General features: G+C 42.2%; 1 protein-coding gene across 1 annotated transcript in view; it reads right to left on the reverse strand.

The window, feature by feature from the left end:
- Positions 1-303: 303 nt before the first annotated feature.
- pth3r (parathyroid hormone 3 receptor) overlaps positions 304-26,828 on the reverse strand; it is a 62,137-nt gene continuing 35,612 nt past the window's right edge. The window contains exons 3-13 of the mRNA XM_065008417.1: positions 26,355-26,465; positions 24,396-24,520; positions 22,956-23,050; positions 16,768-16,921; positions 13,736-13,889; positions 10,574-10,634; positions 10,421-10,487; positions 10,024-10,118; positions 9,492-9,633; positions 8,021-8,062; positions 304-1,115 (exon numbers count right to left, since the gene is read on the reverse strand). Of these exons, the coding sequence (XP_064864489.1) occupies positions 588-1,115; positions 8,021-8,062; positions 9,492-9,633; positions 10,024-10,118; positions 10,421-10,487; positions 10,574-10,634; positions 13,736-13,889; positions 16,768-16,921; positions 22,956-23,050; positions 24,396-24,520; positions 26,355-26,465 (1,574 nt within the window). The 3' untranslated portion in view covers positions 304-587. The remainder of the gene's footprint in view (positions 1,116-8,020; positions 8,063-9,491; positions 9,634-10,023; positions 10,119-10,420; positions 10,488-10,573; positions 10,635-13,735; positions 13,890-16,767; positions 16,922-22,955; positions 23,051-24,395; positions 24,521-26,354; positions 26,466-26,828) is intronic.

Raw genomic sequence — 26,828 nt, forward strand, 5'->3', positions numbered from 1 at the left:
GCCTACTGCTGCTTATTCATTGCTGTAAAAGCTTAATTTCCACGTTTTTCTCAGATAAAAAATTACATCTCACTACAATAGACAAATAGTGCATGAATTGTTAGGCAGACAGAGAAGAGATCAGAGAAAGCAGACAAGCAGACAGACAGGCAAATATAAAAGGAAAAACAATGGTCTGTCAAACAAATATGGCACGTGTAGAAAGGCATGCAGGACTCCACATTCAATAATGGGTGCAGCAACTCACTAGTCATTGGGTTCTTTATTACAACCACTGATACATTAAATCACCAATCATGCTACAAGTACATGTTTTTTCTTCATGATCCTTGGATCAATGTTCTATTGATAATCGTGTCATCAGATCAGTTTACACACAATGATTCTTTAACCCCAACTAAATGTACTTAGCTAAGTCTTCAGACATCAGTCAATCAAACAAGGGATTCAGGGGAGATTCAAATAGGTCATTGGAGATCACTTGAATGGAGCCTTGATATGGATCCATGGCAGGAATCTGGATAAGTAAAGCCATCTGATACAGTGCTGCTCTCACTGTTAGATGCCATATATCTGACAGTTCCAGTTCACAAGATGGTCTCTAGTTCCTTTAAAGACAAAGAGCAGCAGGGGTCCTCGTCTCCCAACCGCTGGGGCACAGAGACTGCAGGCTCTGTCTTGGCTCCACCACCACCCCCTTGGATCCCCTCACTAGCAGCCCTGGGGTTCCTGGGAAAGGCACTAACACCGGCCTCAGCTCCAGCCCCCACCCCAGGCCTCCAAATAACAAGTTTCTGCCTGGGGGTCTCCGTGTTGCTGGGCACGTAACCTGGCAGGTTGGTGAGGGGGTGGAAGGAGGAGGTGAGGCGTGGCTGCCTGCTTCCCCCTCCCCCATTGCTTCCCCCAGCTCCTCCCATCCCGGGGGCCCCTGCCCCATTCAGGGACATTCCTCTGGGATTGGCCACAGTCAGACTCACGCTGTGGGTGGTGGTGTGTGACATCATGCCGCCATAGTAGCAGCTGCCCCCGCCCCCACTGCTGGTCACCCGGGTCTTCTGTTTGAGGTCCAAGGCCAGGCTCCGCCGTAGCCATGCCTTCTTTACCTCCGCCTGCACCTGGGAAGACAGGAATTAAAGTGGAACTGACAGTGTTTAAGCAACATTAAATCTTGTAAAAATCTGTTACATTTTCTAACAAGCGAGCACTTAGATATGCTCGTCTTCATAAATTCATTGATTGTTTGGGAATGACAGACTAAGACAATTGTGAAAATTCTATAGCAATAAACAATGAGAAAACGGCTGTATGTTTGGACAATTAATAGACACTGCTGTAAATAAAACCTAATAAAAACATCTGTCTCATCCGGGACCGGAGTCTACGCCGACCGGTGCACCATAACCAATCAGAGCTACAGTAGCCCGGGCCTGCCATCATTCACTTTGAACCGGACTGTGTGTTTACAGGCAGTAGTAACAGCACGACTTTAGATTATTAGAACGCATTTTTTTGCAAAAGCCACAAAAATATGTAAATATCACGGGAGTCTTACATTTGGGAACTTTACAGTCCTATTGATCAAACAACCATGAAAAGGTAGGCTCTCTCTCCCTCAGTTATGCACATCAACAACAAGATCAAATACTAATAGCAAGAACAAGATTAGCTCAAATCTAACAAGGGAACATTAGATAAACCCTCTCAAAAATGTTCAGCTAGTTGGCTATCAAAATTGCACTGATTAACGATGGGGAAAAGTAGCTTGCTCGTCCTTCTGCAGCTTGCCTGCCAATGCATGCTTGTCCCAACCCACGTTTTGACAACTGAATGGGAACTTGCCTGACCGCCCATTTGATCGATGCCAAATACATTTGATTGACAACTCAGTGTGCGTTTGTAAATTGCCTCTGGTGTGTCAGAGTGCGTTCTGGGTTGGTCGTAAATTCAGAGCATTGTCAGATAGTCTGTTCGTAAATTCAGAGCGCTTCGCTCTCCAAGCGTTCAGACTGCACACTTAAGTGATAATGCCCGAGAAGCCGGTGTTTGGAAGATATATTGGCACAGGTGTTGTTAGGCCCGAGACGAAACACCTGCTTCGAGGGCATTATCGCTTTTATACAACGGGTTACCAACATATTCAAATAATAATTTACATATTTTCATTAAAACATTTATTTTGTTAAATGTATTCATACTATTTCATCCTTTCCACAAGATAAAGTTCCGACACAAATGTAGGGTTGCTTCCCAAGCAATTCTCAATCATTCTATTGGTTTGGTTGCCAGAGACGCGACCCAGTTGTTCAGTCCTTTTGTTCTGTATGTATCTATGGACGCGACCCAGTCATTTGTTCTAAGTGTTCCATTGCCATACTGGCTGGCAACATTCTTATCCCTTGCTTGCTAGGTAGCCAACTACGGCCTTACAGTCACGTCAAGCAGTGCAGCCAGAATAACAACAGTAGCTGCATTTACATTTGTTTAAGCTGTTTTCTCGCAACATTTATTTCGATAGATCCATAACAATGAGCTAAAGAGACATGATTTTGCTTGGCATAAAAATCATGTCAACCTGAAGCTGGAATGACTGCAAAGTAGCTGCACTTCATTTCGTTTGACCTTTTTTCAATTGACATTGCTTTGTATATATCTATAAAAAAATTATGGCAGCTGATTCATGATTTCGACTGGTTGAGAAATGCTGCCTGTCTGTATGTCTGTCTGTCTCGTCCCGACTCCTGAGATTTTTGCAGTTCGTTCCAGTCATTGACAGCAGAGAACTGGAAGGAAAGACAACCGAAGGAGGAAATGGCTTTAGGGGTGACCAGTGAGATATACCTGCTGGAGCACGTGCTACGAGTGAGTGCTGCTATGGTGACCAGTGAGCTGAGATAAGGCGGGGCTTTACCTAGCAGAGACTTGTAAATAAATGCATAGTCACTTCACCCCTACCTACACGTACAAATGACCTCAACTAACCTGAACCACTGCACAATTATTCGGTACCAGTACCTCCATTTACATTTACATTTAAGTAATTTAGCAGTTCTTGTTATTATATTATGACATAGTGGAACAGCCACTTTTAATTGCATTTTTTAAGGGGGGGGAAGTTTATTTAGGTATTCCTTAAAGAGGTGGGGTTTCAGGTGTCTCCGGAAGGTGGTGATTGACTCCGCTGTCCTGTTTTGTTCCACTTGTAAGTAAGCATGGTAGGGAGGCGAGCAGGCCAGAGGTGGATGAACACCTTGTTTGGGTGTAGGGCCTGCAGAGCCTGGAGGTAAATCACAGCTTGATTTCTTGTAGATGTCACACCAGTGGAGAGAGCGGACCATAGAAGGTTGAACACCAGACGGGCTTTATATTCTCTATGTTGGTTAGGTCCTGTGAGAGCAGGGTGTGACTAACCTACAGGAACGGGCCACCGTCATCTAGGGTGATAATATTTCAACCGTGATCAGAGGCAGCTGTTTATCCCCGGGAGGAAGAGGCTCCGTCTTGATTGGGGATCATATTTATGTCTGCCAGACATGCAGAGATGCGATTCCATTTCCCTTTGTGCCATTTGTGGGATCTTGACTATGGATAGTTGCCTGTTAGCACTATTGTTACGCCACCTGGTAGGAGCGGTGTCAGGTTGAGATTTATTTGTTTTTGTTTTGCTGTGAGAAGGGAGAAGGTCACCGGAGATGGTCTGGAGAAGAGAGGAGGGGATCATCTGGGAGAGAGAGGGGAGCAAAGAGGTCAGAACCAGCACAGAGGGCATTCATGCACATTCTGGAGAGGTCACAAAGATGTGGAACCCAGATCACGCTGCGCTTCTGGTCCACTTATTATAATGATCGTGACAGAAGATCCTCCATCACAACTGGCCACCAAGGACCGAGCCGGCCTGGAGGATAGGGGACATAGAGAGTCAAAGGATGCAGAAAGGGAGGAGAGGAGGGTTGAGCAGAATCAGGAGATAGGTTGGAGAAGGTTTGAGCAGAGGGAAGAGATGGTCTTTACCATCCGAGGAGTGTTGTTGGATGAGAGAGAGGAAAAGGATATCCTGGACTTGGAAGCAAGTCTTGCCTGCCTTGTGAGAGAAGGTGAGAGGGTGAGGTCAAAGAGGAGAGGAGTGGAAAGAAGGAGGCAGAGAGGAATGAGTCAAGGTGTAAAGTCGAACTGGAAGCAGGAAAGGAAAAGGCCAGCGAGGAGCCTGGAATAAATGATAAGGATGTTAAGCAAAGGGCTGGTAACTGTGACAGCATGGAATTCAAAGGAGGCGATAGACAGATGGGTATGACCACTTGGGAGATGATGGGATCCCGGTGCCACCACCCCGCTGACCAGAAGCTCTCGGGGTGTGCGAGAGCCGTGGGCGGAGAGGCAGCCTGTGGTGATCCAAAAAGAAGTTTTCAAAAAAAAAAAATTTGGGGGGAGGGGGCACATGGGGTGGTTGGCGGAGCCAGGTTTTGAACCAGAGCCAACTCCCCGTAATCACCGTGGAGAGCGTGTGACCGGTCAGGCATCATGTATTGCGGTGATACGCACTGTGTCTCCAGTGCGCATTCACAGCCCGGTGCGTTCTGTGCCAACTCCTCGCACTTGCCGTGCGAATGTGGTCATTTGTCCAGGACGTGTTGTGCCAGCTCTACGCTCCAGACCTCCAGTGCGTCTCCACAGTCCAGTACGTCCTGTGCCTCCTCCCCGCACTCGCCCTGAGGTGCGTGTCACCAGCCCGGTGCCACCTGTACCGGCCCCAGTCCGGAACCTCCTGAGACGATCTACAGTCAGGAACCTACTGAGACGGTCTACAGTCCGGAACCCCCTGCGACGGTCCGCGGTACGGAGTCTCCAGCGACAGTCCGTGGTCCGGAGCCTCCAGCGATGGTCGGCAGACCAGAGCCTCCAGCAGGGGTCCCAGGCCGGGGATCCCAGTCCGGAGCCTCTGGTGACTTTCCACAGTCCGGAGCATCCGGCGACGATCCCCTCACCAGAGCTGCAATTGAATATGACGTATCCGCGAGCGGAGTGGGTACTTCGCCCCGCACCGTAGCCGCCCCCGACGGTAGATGCCCACCCGAACCCTCCCCTATTGAGTCAGGTTTTGTGGTCGGGGGGGGGGGGGGGTACTGTCACACCCTGACCATAGAGAGCTTTTTATTCTCTATGTTGGTTAGGTCGGGTGTGACTAGGGTGGGTCATCTAGGTGATTGATATTTCTATGTTGGCCTGGTATAGTTCCCAATCAGAAGCAGCTGTTTATCGTTGTCTCTGATTGGGGATCATATTTAGGCAGCCATTTCCCCTTTGTGTTTTGTGGGGTTTGCTGCATTTTGGTCCGCCTCTCTTTCACCAGAAGAAAACAGTTACAGAATCACCCACCACAACAGGACCAAAATGCAGCATGGTGGTTATTCATGTTTAATTTATAAAGACACTATACATGAATAAACTAACAAAAACAATGAACGTGCGAAAACCTAAACAGCCCTATCTGGTGCAAACACAGAGACAGGAACAATCACCCACAAAACCCAACACAAAACAGGCTACCTAAATATGGTTCCCAATCAGAGACAATGACTAACACCTGCCTCTGATTGAGAACCATATCAGGCCAAACATAGAAATAGACAAACCAGACACACAACATAGAATGCCCACCCAGCTCACGTCCTGACCAACACTAAAACAAGGAAAACACATACGAACGATGGTCAGAACGTGACAATAAGGCTGTAATGTAACAACATGTAGAAAAAGTAAAGAGGTCTTAATACTTTCCGAATGCACTGTATGCATTACATATGAGCCTTACATATGAAACACCTCCAAGGCAGCATCCTGATTCATCAGCCTGTGAGCATTCCAGGAATAGAGCTCACCCACTCCATACGCACAAAAAAGTTATTTATCTCGAAATTTTTTCACAAATTTGTTTTCATCCCTGTTACTGAGCATTTCTCCTTTGCCAAGATAATCCGTACACCTGACAGGTGTGGCATATCAAGAAGCTGATTTAACCGCATGATCATTACACAGGTGCACCTTGTGCTGGGACAATAAGAAAATCACTCAAATGTGCAGTTTTTTCACAGGACACAATGCCACAGATATCTCGTTTTGAGGGAGCATGCAATTGGCATGCTGACGGCAGGAATGTCCACCAGAACTGCTGCCAGATAATTTACTGTTCATGTTCATCTACCATAAGCCTCCTTCAACATCGTTTTAGAGAATTTGGCAATATGTCCAACCGATCTACAATTTCCGACCACGTGTATTGTGTCGTGTGGGAAAGAGGTTTTCTGGTGCCAACATTGTGAACAGAGCCCAACATGGTGGCAGTGGGGTTATGATATGGGCAGGCATAAGCTATGGAAAACAAACACAATTGCCTTTTATCGATGGCAATTTGAATGCACAGAGATACTGTGACGGGATCCTGAAGCCATTTTATCTGCCACCATCACCTTATGTGCATGATAACGCACGGCCCCATGTGACAAGGATCTTTACACAATTCCTGGAAGCAGAAAATGTCCCAGATCTTCCATGGCCTGTATACTCACCAGACATGTCCCCCATTGAGGATGTTTAGGCCACACAAGCTCACAGGATGGGACTGCCGAGTCCTAAAGCATGTACTGCGTAAACTTCGTTTGTCCTTGGTTGAAACAATCACTACCGAGTTCCAAACGGCCTCTGGAAGACATTTCAGCACAATAACTGTTCGTTGGGAGCTTCATGAAATGGGTTTCCATGGCAGAGCAGCAACACACAAGCCTAAGATCAACATTCGCAATGCCAAGCGTCGGTTGGAGTGGTGTAAAGCTCGCCGCCATTGGACTCTGGAGCAGTGGAAACATCTTCTCTGGAGTGATGAATCACGCTTCACCATCTGGCAGTCCGACGAACAAATCTGGGTTTGGCAGATGCCAGGAGAACGCTACCTGCCCGAATGAATAGTGCAAACTGTAAAGTTTAGTGGAGGAGGAATAATGGTCTGGGGCTGTTTCACATGGTTCGGGCTAGGAGCCTTAGTTCCAGTGAAGGGAAATCTTAACGCTACAGCATACAATGACATTCGAGAGACGATTCTATGCTTCCAACTTTGTGGCAACAATTTGGGAAAGCCCCTTTCCTGTTTCATCATAACAATACCCCAGTGCACAAAGCGAGGTCCATGCAGAAATGGTTTGTCGAGATTGGTGTGGAAGGACTTGACTGGTCTGCACAGAGCCCTGACCTCAACCCCATCGAACACCTTTGGGATGAATTGGAATGCCAACTGCGAGCCAGGCCTAATCGTCCAACATCAGTGCCCGACCTCACTAATGCTCTTGTGGCTGAATGGAAGGGAGTCCCTGCAGCAATGTTCCAACAGCTAGTGGAAAGCCTTTCCAAAAGAATGGAGGCTGCTGAAGCAACAAAGGGTGTCCACATACTTTTGGTCAAGTAGCGTATCTGTGACCAACAGATGCAAATCTGTGTTTCCAGTCCTGTGAAATCCATAGATTAGGGCCCAATTTATTTATTTAAATTTCCTTTCATGAACTGTAACTCAGTAAAATCTTGGAAATTGTTGCATGTTGCGTTTATATATTTGTTTAGGATATTTATACACAGTTATGCACACTAACAACCAGTATAGGTAACAAGCTACTTAGCTAACTAGCTAGCTCACAAGACTAGCCAAGTTAGCTGCGTTATTCCTTGCATGCGATTGGCTGTAGTCTTTGGGGCACGCAGCCAGGGAGACAATTGCCTGTCAAGCATTGCTCAGGGCTTAAAACATCAGCGCAGCCACAGCGCTCCTTGATTAAGTGATTGTTGTGCATCTGAACAAATTATTAGATGATGTGTGTAACTTTTGATTACATCTTGATCTCGACAAAAACAAGTTTTGTTATGTAGTGATTATGAGATAAGTCGTGACCTCGACATAACGAGGATTTTTAATTTTTTTATTCATATGTCCTCTATGGACTTCCGTCGATATTCAAAATGAGGTAGATTGTTCTGCATTTACCTCCCCATTGCAGAAACAGTAGATGAATGCCACAAAGAATCCCTGAAAGGACAAAAGGGAAAAAGGCCAAGTTTAGATAAAGGAAATACATTTAGTGCTGTTCGACATTTATGAACAGATTTTTAGGATATAACATAAATCTGTCATTAATAGTCATCAACAGTTGATGGACAATAGCCTGCATAAATTTGGCAGATTAGCCTTTTTTCGTCATGAATTTTGTTCTGGAGGCAGCTCTGCAGAGTGGTTTCTAACTGACACAGCCACACAAAAAAACACACGGCTAAATCATAATGCCTAACCCTAACCCTTCTTTAGGGCTAGGCCCATTTTTTCTCAATTTCCGCCTGAATGACGTGCCCAAAGTAAACTGCCTGTTCGTCAGGCCCTGAAGCCAGGATATGCATATAATTGGTACCATTGAAAAGAAAACACCTTGAAGTTTGAAGAAATATTAAAATAATATAGGAGAAAATAACACAATAGATATGGTAGAAGAAAATCCAAAGAAAAACCAACCAGAATTTTCTTTTTTGAGAGAGACAATCCTCCTAGAATGGCAAGTATAAGGTCATATTGAAAATTAGCTACCTGAATGCAATTCCTATGGTCTCCACAGGGTGTCAGCAGTCTATGTTCAATGTTTCAGGCTTGTAACTTCAAAAACGAATACGAAATATCAGTTTTAGTACAGGAACACAGTCTTGGAAATGCGTGTTTGCGTGTGCCATGAAGACAGGACGCACCTGCTAAAATCGGTTACCTATTGAACATACTTCTTTCTGTAAGAAATCTTATAGTTTGATTACATTTTAGGCAATTTGAGGAGTAAATAGAAACATATTTTCACTTGTTGAAACAAAGATTATATTTTCGGATTCCTTTCTCTGCATGTTGAAGTGGATTACTGAAATCGATGGTGCTAACTAAACAGACTTTTTGGGATATAAAGAAGGATTTTATCTAACAAAATGACACTACATGTTATAGCTGGAACCCTTTGGATGACAAATCAGAGGAAGATTTTCAAAAAGTAAGTGAATATTTAATCGCTATTTGTGAATTTATGAAACGTGTGCTGGTGGAAAAATATTTTGATGTGGGACGCCATCTTCAAACAATCGCGTGACATGTTTTTGCTGTAATAGCTACTGTAAATCTGACAGTGCAGTTAAAATAACAAGAATGTAAGCTTTCAACCGATATAAGACACTTATATGTACCTAAATGTTTATACCCATAACTTATGATTATTTATTTGAATTGCGCGCCCTTCAGTTTCACAAGACTAAAAATCAAATGTTTGTTTTCATACATTTTTACAATATAGCCAATTGTTACTTTTCAGCTGCCCTATCTATGGGGAAATCACTCAGTTCTGCCTCCAGGGCAAGACTCATGACAATAAACGTCAACCTCAAAAAATATACGTTTTTCACTCAGGGAGTATTTGCCCTTTGGGGTGTCTGACCTGGGAAGAGTTGAAGAACATCTCGTAGTGCATCTGCACCTGCCACAACAGGCCCGTCACCTCAGTGTAGGGTAGAGCCATAAACACCATATAGTGTACTCCAAACAAGGGCATCAGGACAAGGGTGGATTTCAACAGCTTCCTGTGGACAGTAGCAGACACAATTTTACAGATAATATTATAGCAGTGTAATATGCTATTTGTCTATGTTTGAATAAAGTGGCCTTGATTTAGAGAAACGTGAAGCTATGTAAGACAACGTAGGATTTACCATCAGAATACAGCCATTGTATTCCCATACCATGCTTGGTGATTTCTGATTTCAAATTATATTTTTCAAAACGCAATCAGGAAAAACTAGCCTAGGCTCTATCGCAAGTGAAGAAATTGTGGGTTGTATCATATGCATAAAGCATGTATGCATTAATTGATCCATGCTACTACTAGTGCTGTTTATTACAAGTGCATTACTAGTTTACTACTAGTCTATTGTCAGTCGTTTACTGTTTATTAGTCTAATGCAGCCCCTCACCTGTACTGCTGACGGGGGTCCAGTTTGCCTGTGTTGGTCTCCCACAGCTTAGAGGCCAACACTCGTATGATGTTGAGGAACAGGAAGAAGTTCACCTGTAAGGAAGAGTTAGAAATACAGGTAAGGTGTCCATATTAACACAGCCTCAGAGTCACAAGGAGTTGGTGTGTAACACTCACTCTGACTTCGGACACCATATTCATGGTATGAAGTTGAAGATCAGTTGGAAAGCGGAGACATCCAATAAATAGTACCTTTCAGCGTTTGAGTTGATTTGGATTGTGTCAAATACAATGTTTGATGTGAAATCAAGGATGCTATCAAACAATAAAAAAGGGACAAGTGACCAATGCTTGTGAAGTGCATGAGTCTAGGTGAAAAGGAAATATTTGCTTACTACAATGGCTGCAAGAATTGGGACTTGATAGATCCACTTCAGATTTCCCGCACTGATGTCCCAGCACCTGCAAATGTGTGTAGAATAGCTGATGTTAAGTGTGATTATTCACTTCATTGTGATGTACACACAAATATGTATAAAGGGACTCACTGAGTGTCTGCCAGTGATGCTCGCGCACTGACCCAAATGGACACAAACACTGCAGGGACACCTATGAGAGAGGGAGGGAAAGCGGTAGGTGGGGGAAATAGATTCATGTTGAATAATGTTGCATTCCCATCTGGGCTATTTTACATACACAACAAAGGTATCTTTCCAGGGGGTCTTTTCCAGCGGCGGAAAAAGTACCCAATTGTCATACTTGAGTAAACGGAAAAACACTTTAAAAGAAAATGACTCAAGTAAAAGTAAAAGTCACCCAGTAAAATCCTACCTGAGTAAAAGTCTAAAAGTATTTGGTTTTAAATATACTTAAGTATTAAAAGTAAATGGAATTGATAAAATATACTTAAGTATCAAAAGTAAAAAAATAATTTAAAATTCCTTATATTAAACAAACCCGACGGCACCATTTGTTTTGTTTAATTTACGGACAGCAAGGGGCATGCTCCAACACTCAGACATAATTAGCAAACAAAGCACGTGTTTAGTGAGTCCACCAGATATTTTTGTTATTTTTTATTTAACCTTTATTTAACTAGGCAACAGATCAGAGGCAGTAGAGATGGCAAAGGATGCTCTCTTGATAAGTGTGTGAATTAGACTATCTTCCTGTCCTGCAAAGCATTCCAAATGTAACAAGTACTTTTGGGTGTCAGGGAAATGTGTGAAGTAAAAAGTACATAATTGTCTTTAGGAATGTAGTGAAGTAAAAGTAAAAGTAGTTAAAAATATGAATAGTAAAGTTCAGTACAGATACCTAAAAAAACTACTTCAGTAGTACTTTCAAGTATTTTTTACTTAAGTACTTTACATCTCTGGTCTTTTCCTGCTGGTGCACTACTCACGTAATCTGATCTCGCAACACATGGAGGAGTGTTTAAAGAGGCAATCTGTGGCTGCTTTTAAACCCTTTTTTGGATTTTTAGATTAATGATATATACCCAGTGGCGACCAGTCATTCAGAGCAGTTGTTTTGAGCCCCACATTTTTAGCATTAACATGTTTTGCATGTTCTTTTGGCATTAATACATGTCACATATCAGTTTACAAACAATGTCAAAAATAATATATATCATTGAGTTAATAAATCTGCATACAAACAGGGTGTTTCAGTCTAGAGCAGTGCTTTCTGTGGTGGTGGGACAGGCCAGCAGAAAATACAGAGCGTTGCGCTGTGATTGGCTCAGTGTTCTGTCACTCATGGGGACTTCACTTCACTGCCAAGTGTAAGAGCAGACCTTGAAAATTCTAGCCCTTCGGCTGCTGCCATAGAAGTGCCCATCCAAGAAGGCTCAAGGTCATTGGCCACAGATAAAATGACGTCAAATCACATTATATGTACAGTAGCTTTGATTGGACTGATCATGTCAACATCATACTTTCACAATCTTAGCGAGCAGTCATCATAATGAATCAAGTTCACAATCTACCGGCAAATCCTTTTTAATCCTTGTCATATGAAGAGAAATAATGAAGAGAAATTATAGATAAAACATATCGGTGCTCATCGGCCATTGGACATTAACATTTCACAAGTTGGAAATCGCAAATTCAACAATGAGTGGTTTGGAAGTAATCAGTAACAGTGGCTCTGTGATCCCAAATCTGGGATTAAGGGGTTATTTTCCAAGTTTATAATGATAAACATCTAACATTGGCCATGCTATCAATGAAGCATGATTTGTGCCGCGCTCAAAACAACTGTTAACTCGAAGGACTACCACACCACCTTCCTGTTCAAGTGAGCCGAGCACAAAAATGTGAGTCCAAAAATATATTGTTTGTTGCTTCATAAATTATGTAATGTGCCAGGGAGTTATGTATACTGTAACTAAGAAAGTAATGCTAAGTGTATGTTGTGTAGTAAGATGTTAGTAGCCCACTGTTCTGACTGTTCTACTGTAGTCTATAACCTGTTTTAGAGAAATGTAATCATCAAATATTGTAAGAGCTTTCATTGTCTGCTTATATGCCCCCTTTATTTATCCTACGGTTCTAACTTGGTGTACAGGGAGAGCACTGTAAGAACGGCCCATGTTCTGAATTCTGTTATTGTACATTTCAGAAGTGCTAAACAGATAGTTATATTGACAAATATAACAGTCCTGTGCCTGGTCGTTGTCTTAATCAAAATTATGGATTGCCTCTTATCCGCTTGTCGTCCCCTTATGCCATAGTTTGTACATCTCAATTGTCATTAGAAACCACATTTGTTTAAGCAAGTCAGCCATATCAGCTATGTTTTTTTAAAGACAGTAAATGAGGCCGAATGAACTGTTTTGCTGCCAGACAAGGCTCCGCTGATAGCCAGGTGTAACAGTGGTAAGATGTTGGGACTGCTGTTGGAACAGCTTTATGTAGACCCTAACAGTTTTTGGACACCGTTTTCCACTGTTATAGTGCAATTAATATATTGTGTAGTGGCTTTGCTGACATGCATTCCACTTTCTTTCTTTTTTGCCCCACCAACATTTACATGCTTAAAATCACCCACTGTATATACCCATTGATTTTTGAAGAATATCACTAATAAATGCCTCATTAGTTTAGTTCAACTGTCATTCCCCGTCAGATCCCAACATATACAGTAAGCTTGCTTTACCAATTTGTTTGTAAACAATGTAAATGTGAACAAACACTGTATTGCCTCAAGACATGACTCAAACTATAATTTTGAAATCATGGACGGCCAGTCCTTAGTATGGCCTGTCCTTGCAGCCTTAGCTCTGTCTATGATTTTGAGAGTGGTTACATTTCTCCAGCACCATCCCCAGTAGTTTACTGAAACAGTGATGGGGTGCACGCTTCGTTATTGTTTTATACTGCAGATTGCCACTTTAACGCCCCAGGAACCCAATTCATACTATAAATCAATCTTCTGAAATGGCTGCAAAAAAGATTACTTGAAAAGTCAATGGGCTGAATCACTGGTCTACACGCTTAGAAAAAAAGTTACCATAAAACCTTAAAGGATACTTGGGAGAACCATTTTTTGGTTCCATAGTAGAACCCTTTTTGGTTCTAGAACCTTTTTAGGTTCAAGGTAAAACCGTTTCATCATAAAGAGTTTTTTGAGGGTACCTCGTTAGGTAAAATGGTCCTACCTGGAACCAGAAAGTTGTATCCTGCAGGGTGTGTAGAAAAACTCACCCCAGCCGATGATGGTGAGCGCCCACAGGTAGTTCTTGTCTGAGAGGAAGGCCATGAAGATGAGGCTGTGCAGGTACAGCCCCTCCACCAGGATCCAGTAGTGATTGGTCGCCAGGAAATACAGGAAGAGAGTAACGGCCACCTTACAGCCCACCTATAGGGTGCCAGAGAGAAGAGAGATGTCATGTTCATATTGTTTATAAGGGACTTGGGACATTCAACATATCATCAGATAATGGTTCCAATGGATCAATGGGTTAGAGCAGGTGGGGCAAACTACGGTTTCAATCCGTAGCTTAAACTACATATAAAGTATGTCGAAATTATAATGGACCTATATATTTTCCAATAACTGCCCTTTTTCTGGCCCCCTGGGATAGAGCACGGTATAAGGAACATCGAATTGTGGGATTGAATCCCGCATGGGCCACATATACTGAATGTTTGTGTCACTGTCAATGTTGACATTTCTGTAATTAACTTTGGATAAAATCATCTGCTAAATGAATATCTTATTTTTACTTGACATTTTCAGAGACATCAAGACTTGGGAGGAGTTTCATCACAGGGCCTATCACCAAGGGCAACTGAACACAAAAACCAACATCTCTTGTTGAAAACTGTGTCATCGATATTGGTCAGAAACATTTATTCCAGTGCCAAAACTGTCCAAAAAGTGTAAGTAGGATAACGTTGGTCATAAAGTCAATATATTCCAAAACAGAGTTTTGTGAGATTAGTGTAAATGCAACGACTTACATGAGGGCTAGGTTTTGATTTTGGTCATTCCCACTTGCCCACTAACACAGGATGGTAACGCCTAGGGAGAATTGTCATGCACAGAGTTTGCACACTATCCAATCGTATGGCAGAACCTACAGACAGTGAGACAGACCTGCCCACATTAGCAGGTTGCCAATGTTATGTTAAAAGACCACTTGGTCCCTAAGCCCTTGATGGAGTGGCCACTGCTGATGTGTTTGATGGTGATCACTCAAGTCTCCCACTGTTTTAGGAAAAATGAGAATTGAGACAATGCGCGTCCCAACTGCCACTTGTCAATATTTCTACATTCAAAACCTATTGGCGAGCATCCAATTTGGTTGTAAATGCCCTCAAATTAAAGCTGAAAGTCTGCACTTTCAGCTCATATTCATTATTTAATTTAAACTCCAATATGCTGTGGTAGACAGCTAAAATAATAATAACTGTATACAGGGGGTACCGGTACCAAGTCAATGTGCAGGTTAGTCGAGGTAATTTGTACATGTAGTGACTGTGTAGATAATAAACAGCAAGTAGCAGCAATGTAAAAAACAGGGGGGGGGGGTGTCAATGCAAATAGCCTGGGTAGCCATTTGATTAAATGTTCAGCAGTCTTATGGCTTGGGGGTAGAAGGTGTTAAGGAGCCTTTTGGACCTAGACTTGGCACTCTGGTACCGCTGGGTACGGCAAGCGGGGTGACTGGACTGGAGTCTTTGACAATTTGTTTGGCCTTCCTCTGACACCGCCTAGTATATACAGTGGGGCAAAAAAGTATTTAGTCAGCCACCAATTGTGCAAGTTCCCCCACTTATTAAAAAGATGAGAGAGAGGCCTATAATTTTTATCATAGGTACACTTCAACTATTCAAAATAAAATCCAGAAAATCACATTGTAGGATTTTTAATGAATTTATTTGCAAACAAGCAAGATTTCTGGCTCTCACAGACCTGTAACTTCTTCTTTAAGAGGCTCCTTTGTCCTCCACTCGTTACCTGTATTAATGGCACCTGTTTGAACTTGTTATCAGTATAAAAGACACCTGTCCACAACCTCAAACAGTCACCAAACCAGATGGTGATGCAACCAGTCAAGATGCTCTCGAAGATGCAGCTGTATAACTTCTTTAGGATCTGGGGACCCATGCCAAATCTTTTGAGTCTCCTGAAGGGAAAATGTGTTGTCTTGCCCTCTTCAAGACATTCTTGGTGTGTTTTGACCATGATAGTTTGTTGGTGATGTGGACACCAAGGAACTTGAAACTGTCACCCACTCCACTATGGCCCAGTCGATGTGAATGGGGTCGTGTTCAGCCCTCCTTTTCCTGTAGGCCACAATCATCTCCTTTGTCTTGCTCATGTTGAGGGAGAGGTTGTTGTCCTGGCACCACACATAAAAGGCATTTAGCTCATCTGGTAGGCTGGGCAGCTTGCGGCTGGGTTTCCCTTTGTAGTCCGTAATAGTTTGAAAGCCCTGTCATATCCAACGAGTGTCAGAGCCGGTGAAGTAGAATTCAATCTTAGTCCTGTATTGACGCTTTGACAGTTTGATGGTTCGTCTGAGGGTATAGCGGGATATCTTATAAGCATCTGGATTAGTGTCCCTCTACTTGAAAGCGGCAGCTCTAACCTTTAGCTCGGTGTGGATTTTGCCTGTAATCCATAGCTTCTGGTTGGGATATGTACGTACAGTCACTGAGGGGACCACATCATTGATGCACTTATTGATGAAGTCAGTGACTGAGGTGGTATACTCCTCAATGCCATTGGATGAATCGCGGAACATTTTCAAGTCTTTGCTAGCAAAATAGTCCTGTAGCGTAGCATCCGCGTCATCTGACCATTTCATATTGAGTGAGTCACTGGTACTTCTTGCTTTAGTTTTTGCTTGTAAGCAGGAATCGGGAGGATAGAATTATGTTCAGATTTTCAAAAAGGAGGGCGAGGGAGAGCTTTGTACGCATCTGTGTGGAGTAAAGGTGGTCTATGATGATTCAAGAGGGACAAACAACAATAGCAAACATAACACACCCACATTGAACCGCATTTCTTAATAAGCAGCAGAAAAGCATAGACAAATTCTATGTAGCTTCCTCCTATATGTGCAGGTGTGGGGGTACTAATTATATCTTACTGTTTACTGTTGTTTGTTTCCTGCTGTGTTTTTCTATGTGGTTTATGTATGTGTGAGCTGTGGGAGGATGTTCCTCGTGTAGGACAATAAACTTCAATCTAATCTAATTTTAGTCAGTACAGAAGTGCACAGTACCATATGGGGTCTCTCTGCCAATTCCTCTGCTTCAGTCTTTCCGTCGTCAGACATGGCATAGAGGACAGCATCCTTCACAAAGATACTGATGGCCCGAAACACAAAGGAGGTGAAGAGGTGAATGTGGATGTAGTTCCGTGTACAGTGGAGACGCCTGGAGGGAAGAGAGAGCGCGAGAGATAGTAATGTTTGCAATGCTTCTTTCACTAAATCAAACAACAGCTCAAATAAACTTTTGTCATAGTAACCATCCAGAACATGTGAAACAAACAAGAAAAATAATCATACAAAACCACCCACTGAAGACACATCAGATCTCATCTGTCTGATAACATTGTTGAGCAGTAATTCCAGTGCAGATTACAATAGGTTAAGAGACCCCAACAGCTACCTATGAGGCCTACACTTGCCACATGCTCAACACATGAAAAACAGATAGGTATCTTAGTGTGCATTGTTAAATTATGAGCCTACTTGGTTCAGCCACAGAAAAAGTCAGCAACCTTCCCGCTAGCCATGATTGGCTGAGATAATGAGTGGGCTGGACATCCCAAGAGATGAGTTTGGATTGGTCTACCATGCAGCCCGCTTCTGTCTATTTGAGCTGGTCAGCATTTGTTGGTAATCCTGTCTAACGTGGCTTTTTTATGTATCACGTAGTAAAACTGCATAAGTGTTGCTCTCCACTTTCTGGAGAACCGAGTTCAGTGGAATTAGAGTATGCTAGCTAAGGAGATGGAGAAAACATCTGTCTCCGGATTACATCTTCAAACTAAGAACAACCATGGCACCCGTGAAAGGAGACGCGTCCATCTATGATGTACACAGGGAAGAAAGTAGTTTCATTTCAAGTAAAAGTGTACCTTTAGCTAGCTAACGTTAGCTGGCTGGCTCACTAGCTAACGCTACATGTATGATGTTATTATTCGTATCTCAGAGCCATTTGCATGGCTAGGTAACATTGAACCTGGTTGGTTAGCTACCTGCAGATTCATGCAGAGTAGGAACATCATGAGTTGAGATTCTGCTTCATTATTTAGCTACCTAGCTAGCTACATGTCTTAACAAAAGCCTCCGCTATGCAAGTATGCATTTCAATAGAATGTCACTGCAACAACTGTTGATAGATGTTGGTTAGCTACCTGCAGATTCATACAGGGTAGTAACGTCATGAGTTGTGATTATGGTTCATTGTTTACCTAGCTAGCTACATGTCTTAACAAAAGACTGCAAGTAACCATTTCTGGCCATCTAACGTTACTCCGAACATAATGGGAAAATCAAAAGAAATCAGCCAAGACCTCAGAAAAAAATTGTAGACCTCCACAAGTCTGGTTCATCCTTGGGAGCAATTTCCAAACACCTGAAGGTACCACGTTCATCTGTACAAACAATAGTACGCAAGTATGAACACCATGGGACCACGTAGCCGTCATACCTCTCAGGAAGGAAACATCTCCTAGAGATGAACGTACTTTGGTGCCAAAAGTGCAAATCAATCCCAGAACAACAGCAAAGGACCTTGAGAAGATGCTGGAGAAAACAGGTACAAAATAATCTATATCCACAGTAAAACGAGTCCTATATCAACATAACCTGGAAGGCCGCTCAGCAAGGAACAAGCCACTGCTCCAAAACCGCCATAAAAAAAGCCAGATTACAGTTTACAACTGCACATGGGGACAAAGATTGTACTTTATGGAGAAATGGGGGAGGCTTGCAAGCCAAAGAACACCATCCCATCCGTGAAGCACAGGGGTGGCAGCATCCTGTTGTAGGAGTGCTTTGATGCAGGAGGGACTTGTGCACTTCACAAAATAGATGGCATTATGAGGTAGGAAAATGATGTGGATATATTGAAGCAACATGTCAAGACATCAGTCAGGAAGTTAAAGCTTGGTCGCGAATGGGTCTTCCAAATGGACAATGACCCCAAGCATACTTCCAAAGTTGTGGCAAAATTGCTTAAGGACAGCAAAGTCAAGGTATTGGAGTGGCCATCACAAAGCCCTGACCTCACTCCTATAGAACATTTGTGGGGAGAACTGAAAAACGTGTGTGAGCAAAGAGGCCTACAAACCTGACTCAGTTACACCAGCTATGTCAGGAGGAATGAGCCAAAATTCTCCCAATTTATTGTGGGAAGCTTGTGAAGGCTACCTGCAACGTTTGACCCGAGTTAAACAATTTAAAGGCAATGGCACCAAATACTAATTGAGTGTATGTTGTAACGTTCTCGTGGGTTGAAGAAGGAGACAAAGGTGCAGCGTGGTAGGCGTTCATAATTTTTAATAAACTGAACACCGCAACAAAATAACAAAGTAGAAAAAACGAAAGCGCACAGTTCTGTCAGGCAACAAAACAGCTAAACAGAAAATAACTCCCCACAAAACCCAATCGGAAAATCACAATTTATATATGATCCCCAATCAGAGACAACGATAGACAGCTGCCTCTGATTGGGAACCACACTAGGCAAGAACAATAAAGAAATAGAAAACATAGATTCTCCTACCCGAGTCACACCCTGACCTAACCAAACATAGAGAATAAATAAGGATCTCTAAGGTCAGGGCGTGACATATGTAAACTTCTGACCCACAGGGAATGTGATGAAAGAAATAAAAGCTCTAATAATCTCTCTCTACTATTATTCTGACATTTCACATTCTTAAAATAAAGTGATGATCCTAACTAACCTAAGAAGGGGAATTGTTACTAGGATTAAATGTCAGGAATTGTGAAAAACTGAGTTTAAACGTATTTGGCTAAGGTGTATGTAAACTTCAACTGTATACAAACAAGAGTACATAAACAGACGGGTATTACATATCGAGATACAATTTCAATTTGTCAAGAAGTTTAATGGTACATATTGCTTTTTTGTTTTTACACTTACCAATCATTTCAAAATCATTTCAATTCTATCTTAAACAATGTGAAGAGGGGTTTGTTCCCTGCTCACTTCATTTTATGAGTAAAGAATCTGGCATGAAAAATAAACAAATTAACATTGATAGTTAAATCAGGGTCTATATAATTTGGATCAAAATAAAACATAATATCAGAGTCTTTCAAATTGACATTAATAGCAGTTTCTTTTCAAATCTTATCTCACTCCAAAATCATCTGACATAAGAACAGTCCCAAAATAAATGGTCAAGAGCCTCTGGGTCACAACCACAAAATACACATTTGTTATCAGTAGCTATTTTGAATCTGTGTATAATAAAGGTTTTTACATGGGTGCTTGTCTGCTGTTAGTACAGAGCGCTCAGACAAACCCTTAAAGAGATGGGTGAAGATAAAGGTTAAGAGGATGTGAACGATGCTGAATGGGTGTAGACAAAGAAGGGCTCTTCAGTAGTAGTACCAAAAATATTTTCTCAAAAGTGAGTTTACAAGTTTATCAACTTTCAAAGCAAAATCACCTTCCCATTTCTCCTCAAATGAAGTGTATGATATACCATTTTGTAGCTGAGTCTCTACTTTTATTCAATTTAAAAATACAATTTCACATTTTTGGTGTACAGTGAGACTGCCCCTAGACACTGATCTTAGGTCAGTTTTGAATATCCCCCACTAAATGGGTAGTTACACCCACAACCCACACATAAAACACCAGTCTCAACGTCGACAGTGAAGAGGCGACTCTGGGATGCTGGCCATCTAGGCAGAGTTGCAAAGAAAAAGCCATATCTCAGACTGGACAATAAAAATAAAATATTAAGATGGGCAACAGAACACAGACACTGGACAGAGGAACGCAGCCTAGAAGGCCAGCATCCTGGAGTCGCCTCTTCACTGTTGATGTTGAGACTGGTGTTTTGCGGGTACTATTTAATGAAGCTGCCACTTGAGGACCTGTGAGGCGTCTGTTTCTCAAACTAGACACTCTAATGTACTTGTCCTCTTGCTCAGTTGTGCACCGGGGCCTCCCACTCCTCTTTCTATTATGGTTAGATACAGTTTGCGCTGTTCTGCGAAGGCAATGGTGCACAGCGTTGTACGATATCTTCAATTTCTCACATGGAATAGCCTTCATTTCTCAGAACAAGAATAGACTGACGAGTTTCAGAAGAAAGTTATTTGTTTCTAGCCATTTTGATCCTGTAATCAAACCCACAAATGCTGATGCTCCAGATACTCAACTAGTCTAAAGAAGGCCAGTTTCATTGCTTCTTTAATCAGGACAACAGTTTTCAGATAGAATAACATAATTGCAAAAGGTTTTTCTAATAATCAATTAGCCTTTTAAAATGATAAACTTGGATTAGCTAACACAAAGTGCCATTGGAACACAGGAGTGATGGTTGCTGATAATGGGCCTCTGTATGTCTATTTAGATATTCCATAAATAATCTGTCGTTTCCAGCTACAATAGTCATTTACAACATTAACTATGTCTACACTGTATTTCTGATCAATGTTATGTTCTTTTACTAGACAAAAATGTGCTTTTCTTTCAAAAACAAGGACATTTCTTAGTGACCCCAAACTTTTGAACGTTAGTGTAAGTATTCAGACCATTTGCTCTGAGACTTGAAATTAAGCTCAGGTGCATGCTGTTTCCATTGATCATCCTTGAGATGTTTCTACAACTTGATTGGAGTCCACCTGTAGTAAATTAAATTGATTGGACATGATTTGGAAAGGCAGACAACTGTCTATATAAGGTCCCAGATCTGGGGAAGGGTACCAAATTAATTCTGCAGCATTGAAGTTCCCCAAGAATACAGTGGCCTCCCTCACTCTTAAATGGAAGAAGTATGGAACCGCCAAGACTCTTCCTAGAGCTGGCCACCTGGCCAAACTGAGCAATAGGGGGAGAAGAGCATTGGTCAGGGAGGTGACCAACAACCCGATGGTCACTCTGACAGAGCTCCAGAGTGCCTCTGTGGCAATGGGATAACCTTCCAGAAGAACAACCATCTCTGCAGCACTCCATCAGGCGGAAGCCACTCCTCATTAAAAGGCACATGACAGTCCATTGGGAGTTTGCCAAAAGGCACCTAAAGATCTCTCAAACCATGAGAAACAATATTCTCTGTTCTGATGAATCCAAGACTGAACTCTTTGGCCTGAATACCAAGCGTCACATCTGGACAAAACCTGGCACCATCCCTATGGTGATGCATGGTGGTGGCAGCATCATGCTGTGGGTATGTTTTTCAGCGGCAGGGACTGGGAGACTAATCAGGATCGAGGGAAGATGAACGGAGCAAAGTACAGAGAGATCCTTGATGAAAACATGACAACAACCCTGAGCACACAGCCAATACAGCGCAGGAGTGTCTTCGGGACAAGTCTGTGAATGTCCTTGAGTGGCCCAGCCAGAGCCCGGACTTGAACCTGATCAAACATCTTTGGAGATACCTGAAAACAGCTGTGCAGCGACGCTCCCGATCCAACCTGAAGGATCTTGAGAGGATCTGCAGAGAAGAGTTGGAGAAACTCCCAAAATACAGGTGTGCCAAGCTTGTAGTGTCATACCCAAGAAGACTCGAAGCTGTAATCACTGCCAAAGGTGCTTCAACAAAGTACTGAGTAAAGGGTCTGAATACTTATGTAAATGTGATATGTTTTTATTTAGAATAAATTAGCAAATTGTTTGCTTTGTCATTATGGGGTATTGTGTGTAGATGGATGAGGGGAAAGAACAATTTCATCAATTTTATAATAAGGCTGTAACGTAACAAAATGTGGAAAAAGTCAAGGGGTCTGAAAACTTTACGAATGCACTGTATATAGTGCAAACTAATGGGGCGAACTCAGTGATGTTCAATCTCTTGCATCTCTGCACAGCATGGCATTTCTTCTGCGAGGCAATCCTGGAGAAAGTGTGCTGCCATGTACGGGCGCAGTTTAGAGGGAACATTGCATACCAGTGTGGCAGATTCATCTGATATCATGACAGTAAACAAACTGGAAATACTGGTCTTTACAAGGGGGTTCTAATTGTGCATATGTCACCGCAACTAATTATAACCACATCATAATGCTATATACCATTATTAAGTAAAGTGCTATTATTTACTTTCTACTTACCAAATGTTTTCTTTGGTAATTCACTTTGCAATAAATCACCTCTGTCTTAACTGAGTCTTTTAGATTTTTATGAATGGTGGACTAGTGTATTGGTATTACTATAGTAATACTACTGAAGAGGAGCATTAAAGGGGTCTTACTTGAAGTAGCAGAGAATCGAGACAGCCACCAGTAGGGATACCAGAGAGATGGAGTAGCCAATGGTGTACATCAAGTGAAGCCGCTCAAACACCTCCTAAAAATGGAGAACAAATACACTCAGCAAATGAGTATGTGTGTGTGTGTGTGTAATTGTGCATACTTGTCTCTGCATGTGTGTGTGTGAATGTGTGTGTGTGTACGTGCTTGTGTGTGTGCGTGTGAACAGGAACAAAGTCAAGAACATGCTGTTCACAAATGGTTACGGTCCACTGCTGAAGACCACAGCTCGTAGTGGGTGAGTATCATAATGGACTGATGAATTCCACATAGGGTTTTGATGTGATTCTTTTTTTTATGCCTGAAAAAGATTCTTGCCACAAGCAAAATGCTTGGTCAACACAGGGTTACTAATTCATGTATTGTGGTTGACACTGTGATAACTATTCACTTTAAATAGACAGAGAGGGCTTTGTTCAGGTGAAAATCCCCCCTAAAAAAATAACACATGCTACCATTTTAGTCATTTAGCAGCCACTCTTATGCCTTTTCATACTTTTTCCTTACTGATCTCCCGTGGGAATCAAACATCCAACCCTGGCATTGCAAGCGCAATGCTCTACCAAATAAGCCACACAGGACTGACACACACATAAGCGCACAAATGTGCCCACACACGCACAGCACAACCACACACACAACCACAACCACACACACACACACACAGTCTTGTACAGCTAACCTTGTGGGGACACACAATTCAGTCCCATTCAAAATCCTATTTTCCCTAACCCCTAACTCTAACCGTAACCCTAACCCTAAACCTAACCCTCTCCAGACCAGCTCAATCTGTTTTTGTATATTTTTATATTTAATTGTATTATATATATAAAGCACATTAACATAGCACTTATCTTTGTCGCACTTAATCCCTTCATCCCTTGGTGTGATTTCCAATTATTTACTTACTTACTTAATTGTTTATCTATTCATTTATCGATCCAGTTTGTATGTTTTATTATGATGAATTATATAAAATTTGTTTTAAAATTAGACTTGTTTACCCCCACCACTTTATCAACAATTGTCTTCCTCCTGTTGTTGAACTGTCATGGGTGACCCCTCGGAGCTCTCGGCCTTTCATGTTCTCTCACCTTCTCCTAACCAGTCTGATGTACAATATAGAAACAGGGCAGAAAGCTGCAATAGGCCCGTGCAACCCAAAGTTTGATACCAGCAAAAACAGAAATCATCTTAAACCTAACAGCAATTCTAACCTTAACCCTATTAAGAAATAGCATTTGACCTTGTGGAGACTAACAAAATCTCCCCAGTAGGTGAAATTTGTGTCCGTTTACTATTCCACACACACACACACAACACACAACACACAACACACAACACACACACACACACACACACACACACACACACACACACACCTCTTCCTGGCTTCTATGGCTAGACAATAGGTAGGTGGTACACTCAGTGTAGTTGGCCCAGGTGCGGTTGATGCTAGGCACCTGCTCCCAGTTCCCTGAGGCATCACACTGACGATAGGCCTGACCTGGGGGATGGGGAGAAGAGGGATACCATCAGCATTAGTACAATAGCCTTAAAAGGGGCAAAACAGAGCTTTTGTCTCAGGAGGGGCTCTTGAGCCAAAATAGATCCCTTAAATGCCACAGAAATATTGCCCAGAAATGAAAAAGACTCACCTCCCAAGCCCATGAGCAAAAGCCTACACTGAGTGTATAAAACATTAGGAACACCTTCCTAATATTGAGTTGGACACCTTTTGCCCTCAGAACAGCCTCAATTCATTGGGGCACAAGGTGTCGAAAGCGTTCCACAGGGATGCTGGTCCATGTTGACTCCAATGCTTCCCACAGTTGTGTCAAGTTGGCTGGATATCCTTTGGGTGGTGGACTAATGGTAAATTGTTGAGCTGGAAAAACCCAGCAGTGTTGCCTTGCACCTTAATACCATACCCCCGTTCTAAAGGCACTTCAGTCTTTTGTCTAGCCCATTCACCCTCTGAATGGCACACATGGTGAACATTGAATCCATGTCTCAATGGTCTCAAGGCTTAAACATCCTTCTGCTAACCTGTCTGCTTCCTTCATCTATTTAACCGGTGACATCAATAAAGGTTCATAACTTTCACCTTGATTCATCTGGTCAGTGTATGTCATGGAAAGACATTTTGGGGCAGCAGGGTAGCCTAGTGGTTAGAGTGTTGGACTAGTAACCGTGAAGGTTGCAAGTTCAAATCCCCAAGCTGACAAGGTACAAATCTGTTGTTCTGCCCCTGAACAGGCAGTTAACCCACTGTTCCTAGGCCGTCATTGAAAATAATAATTTGATCTTAACTGACTTGCCTAGTTAAATAAAGATAAAAACAATAAAAGAAAGAGCAGGTGTTCTTTATGTTTTGTACACTCAGTGTATATCGTTAGGCTAAAACTGAGGATTGTGTGCTTCTGTTGTGTCTTATGTGTATGAACCATACAGACAACATTCAAGCCAGAGTGTGATATTAACAACTACTGCAGCTACTAAACTTCCATACTGCATATTCAAAGCAAGGCCGATACGTGCTACATCTAATGTAATGTGGAGTTAAGACTCCTTTACGGTATAGCTTGGGACTGTTGTAAACACATGAACAAACTTGAGTATGCATGCAGCTGTCTGTAAGCACTGTGCAAAAAGAGTACTCGATTTGAGACTGGTGAACTGCATGAACTGAATTTGCTTTTCGCAAGGTGCACTTTATAAGGAATCGACTGTGATTAGAAGGTTGGGTGAAAGGGTCAGTTTCCCAGCTTGCTAGCCGTGAGGCTGCTGGTTTTGTTTGGTGGCCATGAGGCCTTTCATTAGTTTTTTGGTTTTTAGTTTGGGCATGCCTTTGGTATTTTTCCTTTTTCGTACATATTTATTTTTTGTCACCAATTTAACAAAGAATAATCAGCTTGGATTGGCCGACCAAAAGCTCAAGAGAGACAGAGCTGGCCAAGGTTAGCTTACTGTTTCCCTGGAAAAATTTACATTCAACACTTAGGCTTATGCGCTGATTTCTCACATAGACGCACATAATTCATTCAAGTTACATAATGTAACTAGGCCTATGACCCTTGGACAAAGCGAGTGCAACAATATCCGTAGGCTAGTTGTTGGTTTCGTAACACAATACATTTTACATTTACAAAACCTGAAGACCAGTGTCTGCTGGTAAACACAATCTATCACTGACTTGTCATGATTACGTAAGTGATAGATGTATGTGGACAATGTACTGTATTTCCTTCTACTGTATGGGGTTTGTCCATTAGTGTATGTAAAAAGAACAAAGCAGCTATTGAGCTTTAGGTTAATGATCTTGTCATGAGCCAGCCCACCTCTGTGGTTGAAGTCGTAGATGTATTCTGGACATAGAACCGAGACCAGCTGACTAGGCTTCCCTCTGGGCCAGCAGATAATCCCATCCCACTCCGGTACACAGTCATCTTCTGCAAAAATACAACAGCACAGATGGCCATTTTGTATGAGTCATTGTGCTCTTTCTTAATCAGTAGAAAATTCAACCGACATTTCATTTCATAATATACAATGCATTCGGAAAAACTCAGACCCCTTGACTTTTTCCACATTTTGTTACGTTACAGCCTTATACTACAATTGATTAAATTGTTTTTTTCCCTCATCAATCTACACACAACACCTCATAATGACCAAGCAAAAACAGTATTTTATACATTTTGCAAATTTATAAAAAATTTAAAACAGAAATATTACATTTACATACTGTAAATATTCAGATTCTTTACTCAGTTCTTTGTTGAAGCACCTTTGGAAACGATTACAGCCTTGAA

Source organism: Oncorhynchus nerka, linkage group LG23 (genome assembly GCF_034236695.1).
Source record: "Oncorhynchus nerka isolate Pitt River linkage group LG23, Oner_Uvic_2.0, whole genome shotgun sequence".
In the NCBI taxonomy this organism is placed as follows: domain Eukaryota; kingdom Metazoa; phylum Chordata; class Actinopteri; order Salmoniformes; family Salmonidae; genus Oncorhynchus; species Oncorhynchus nerka.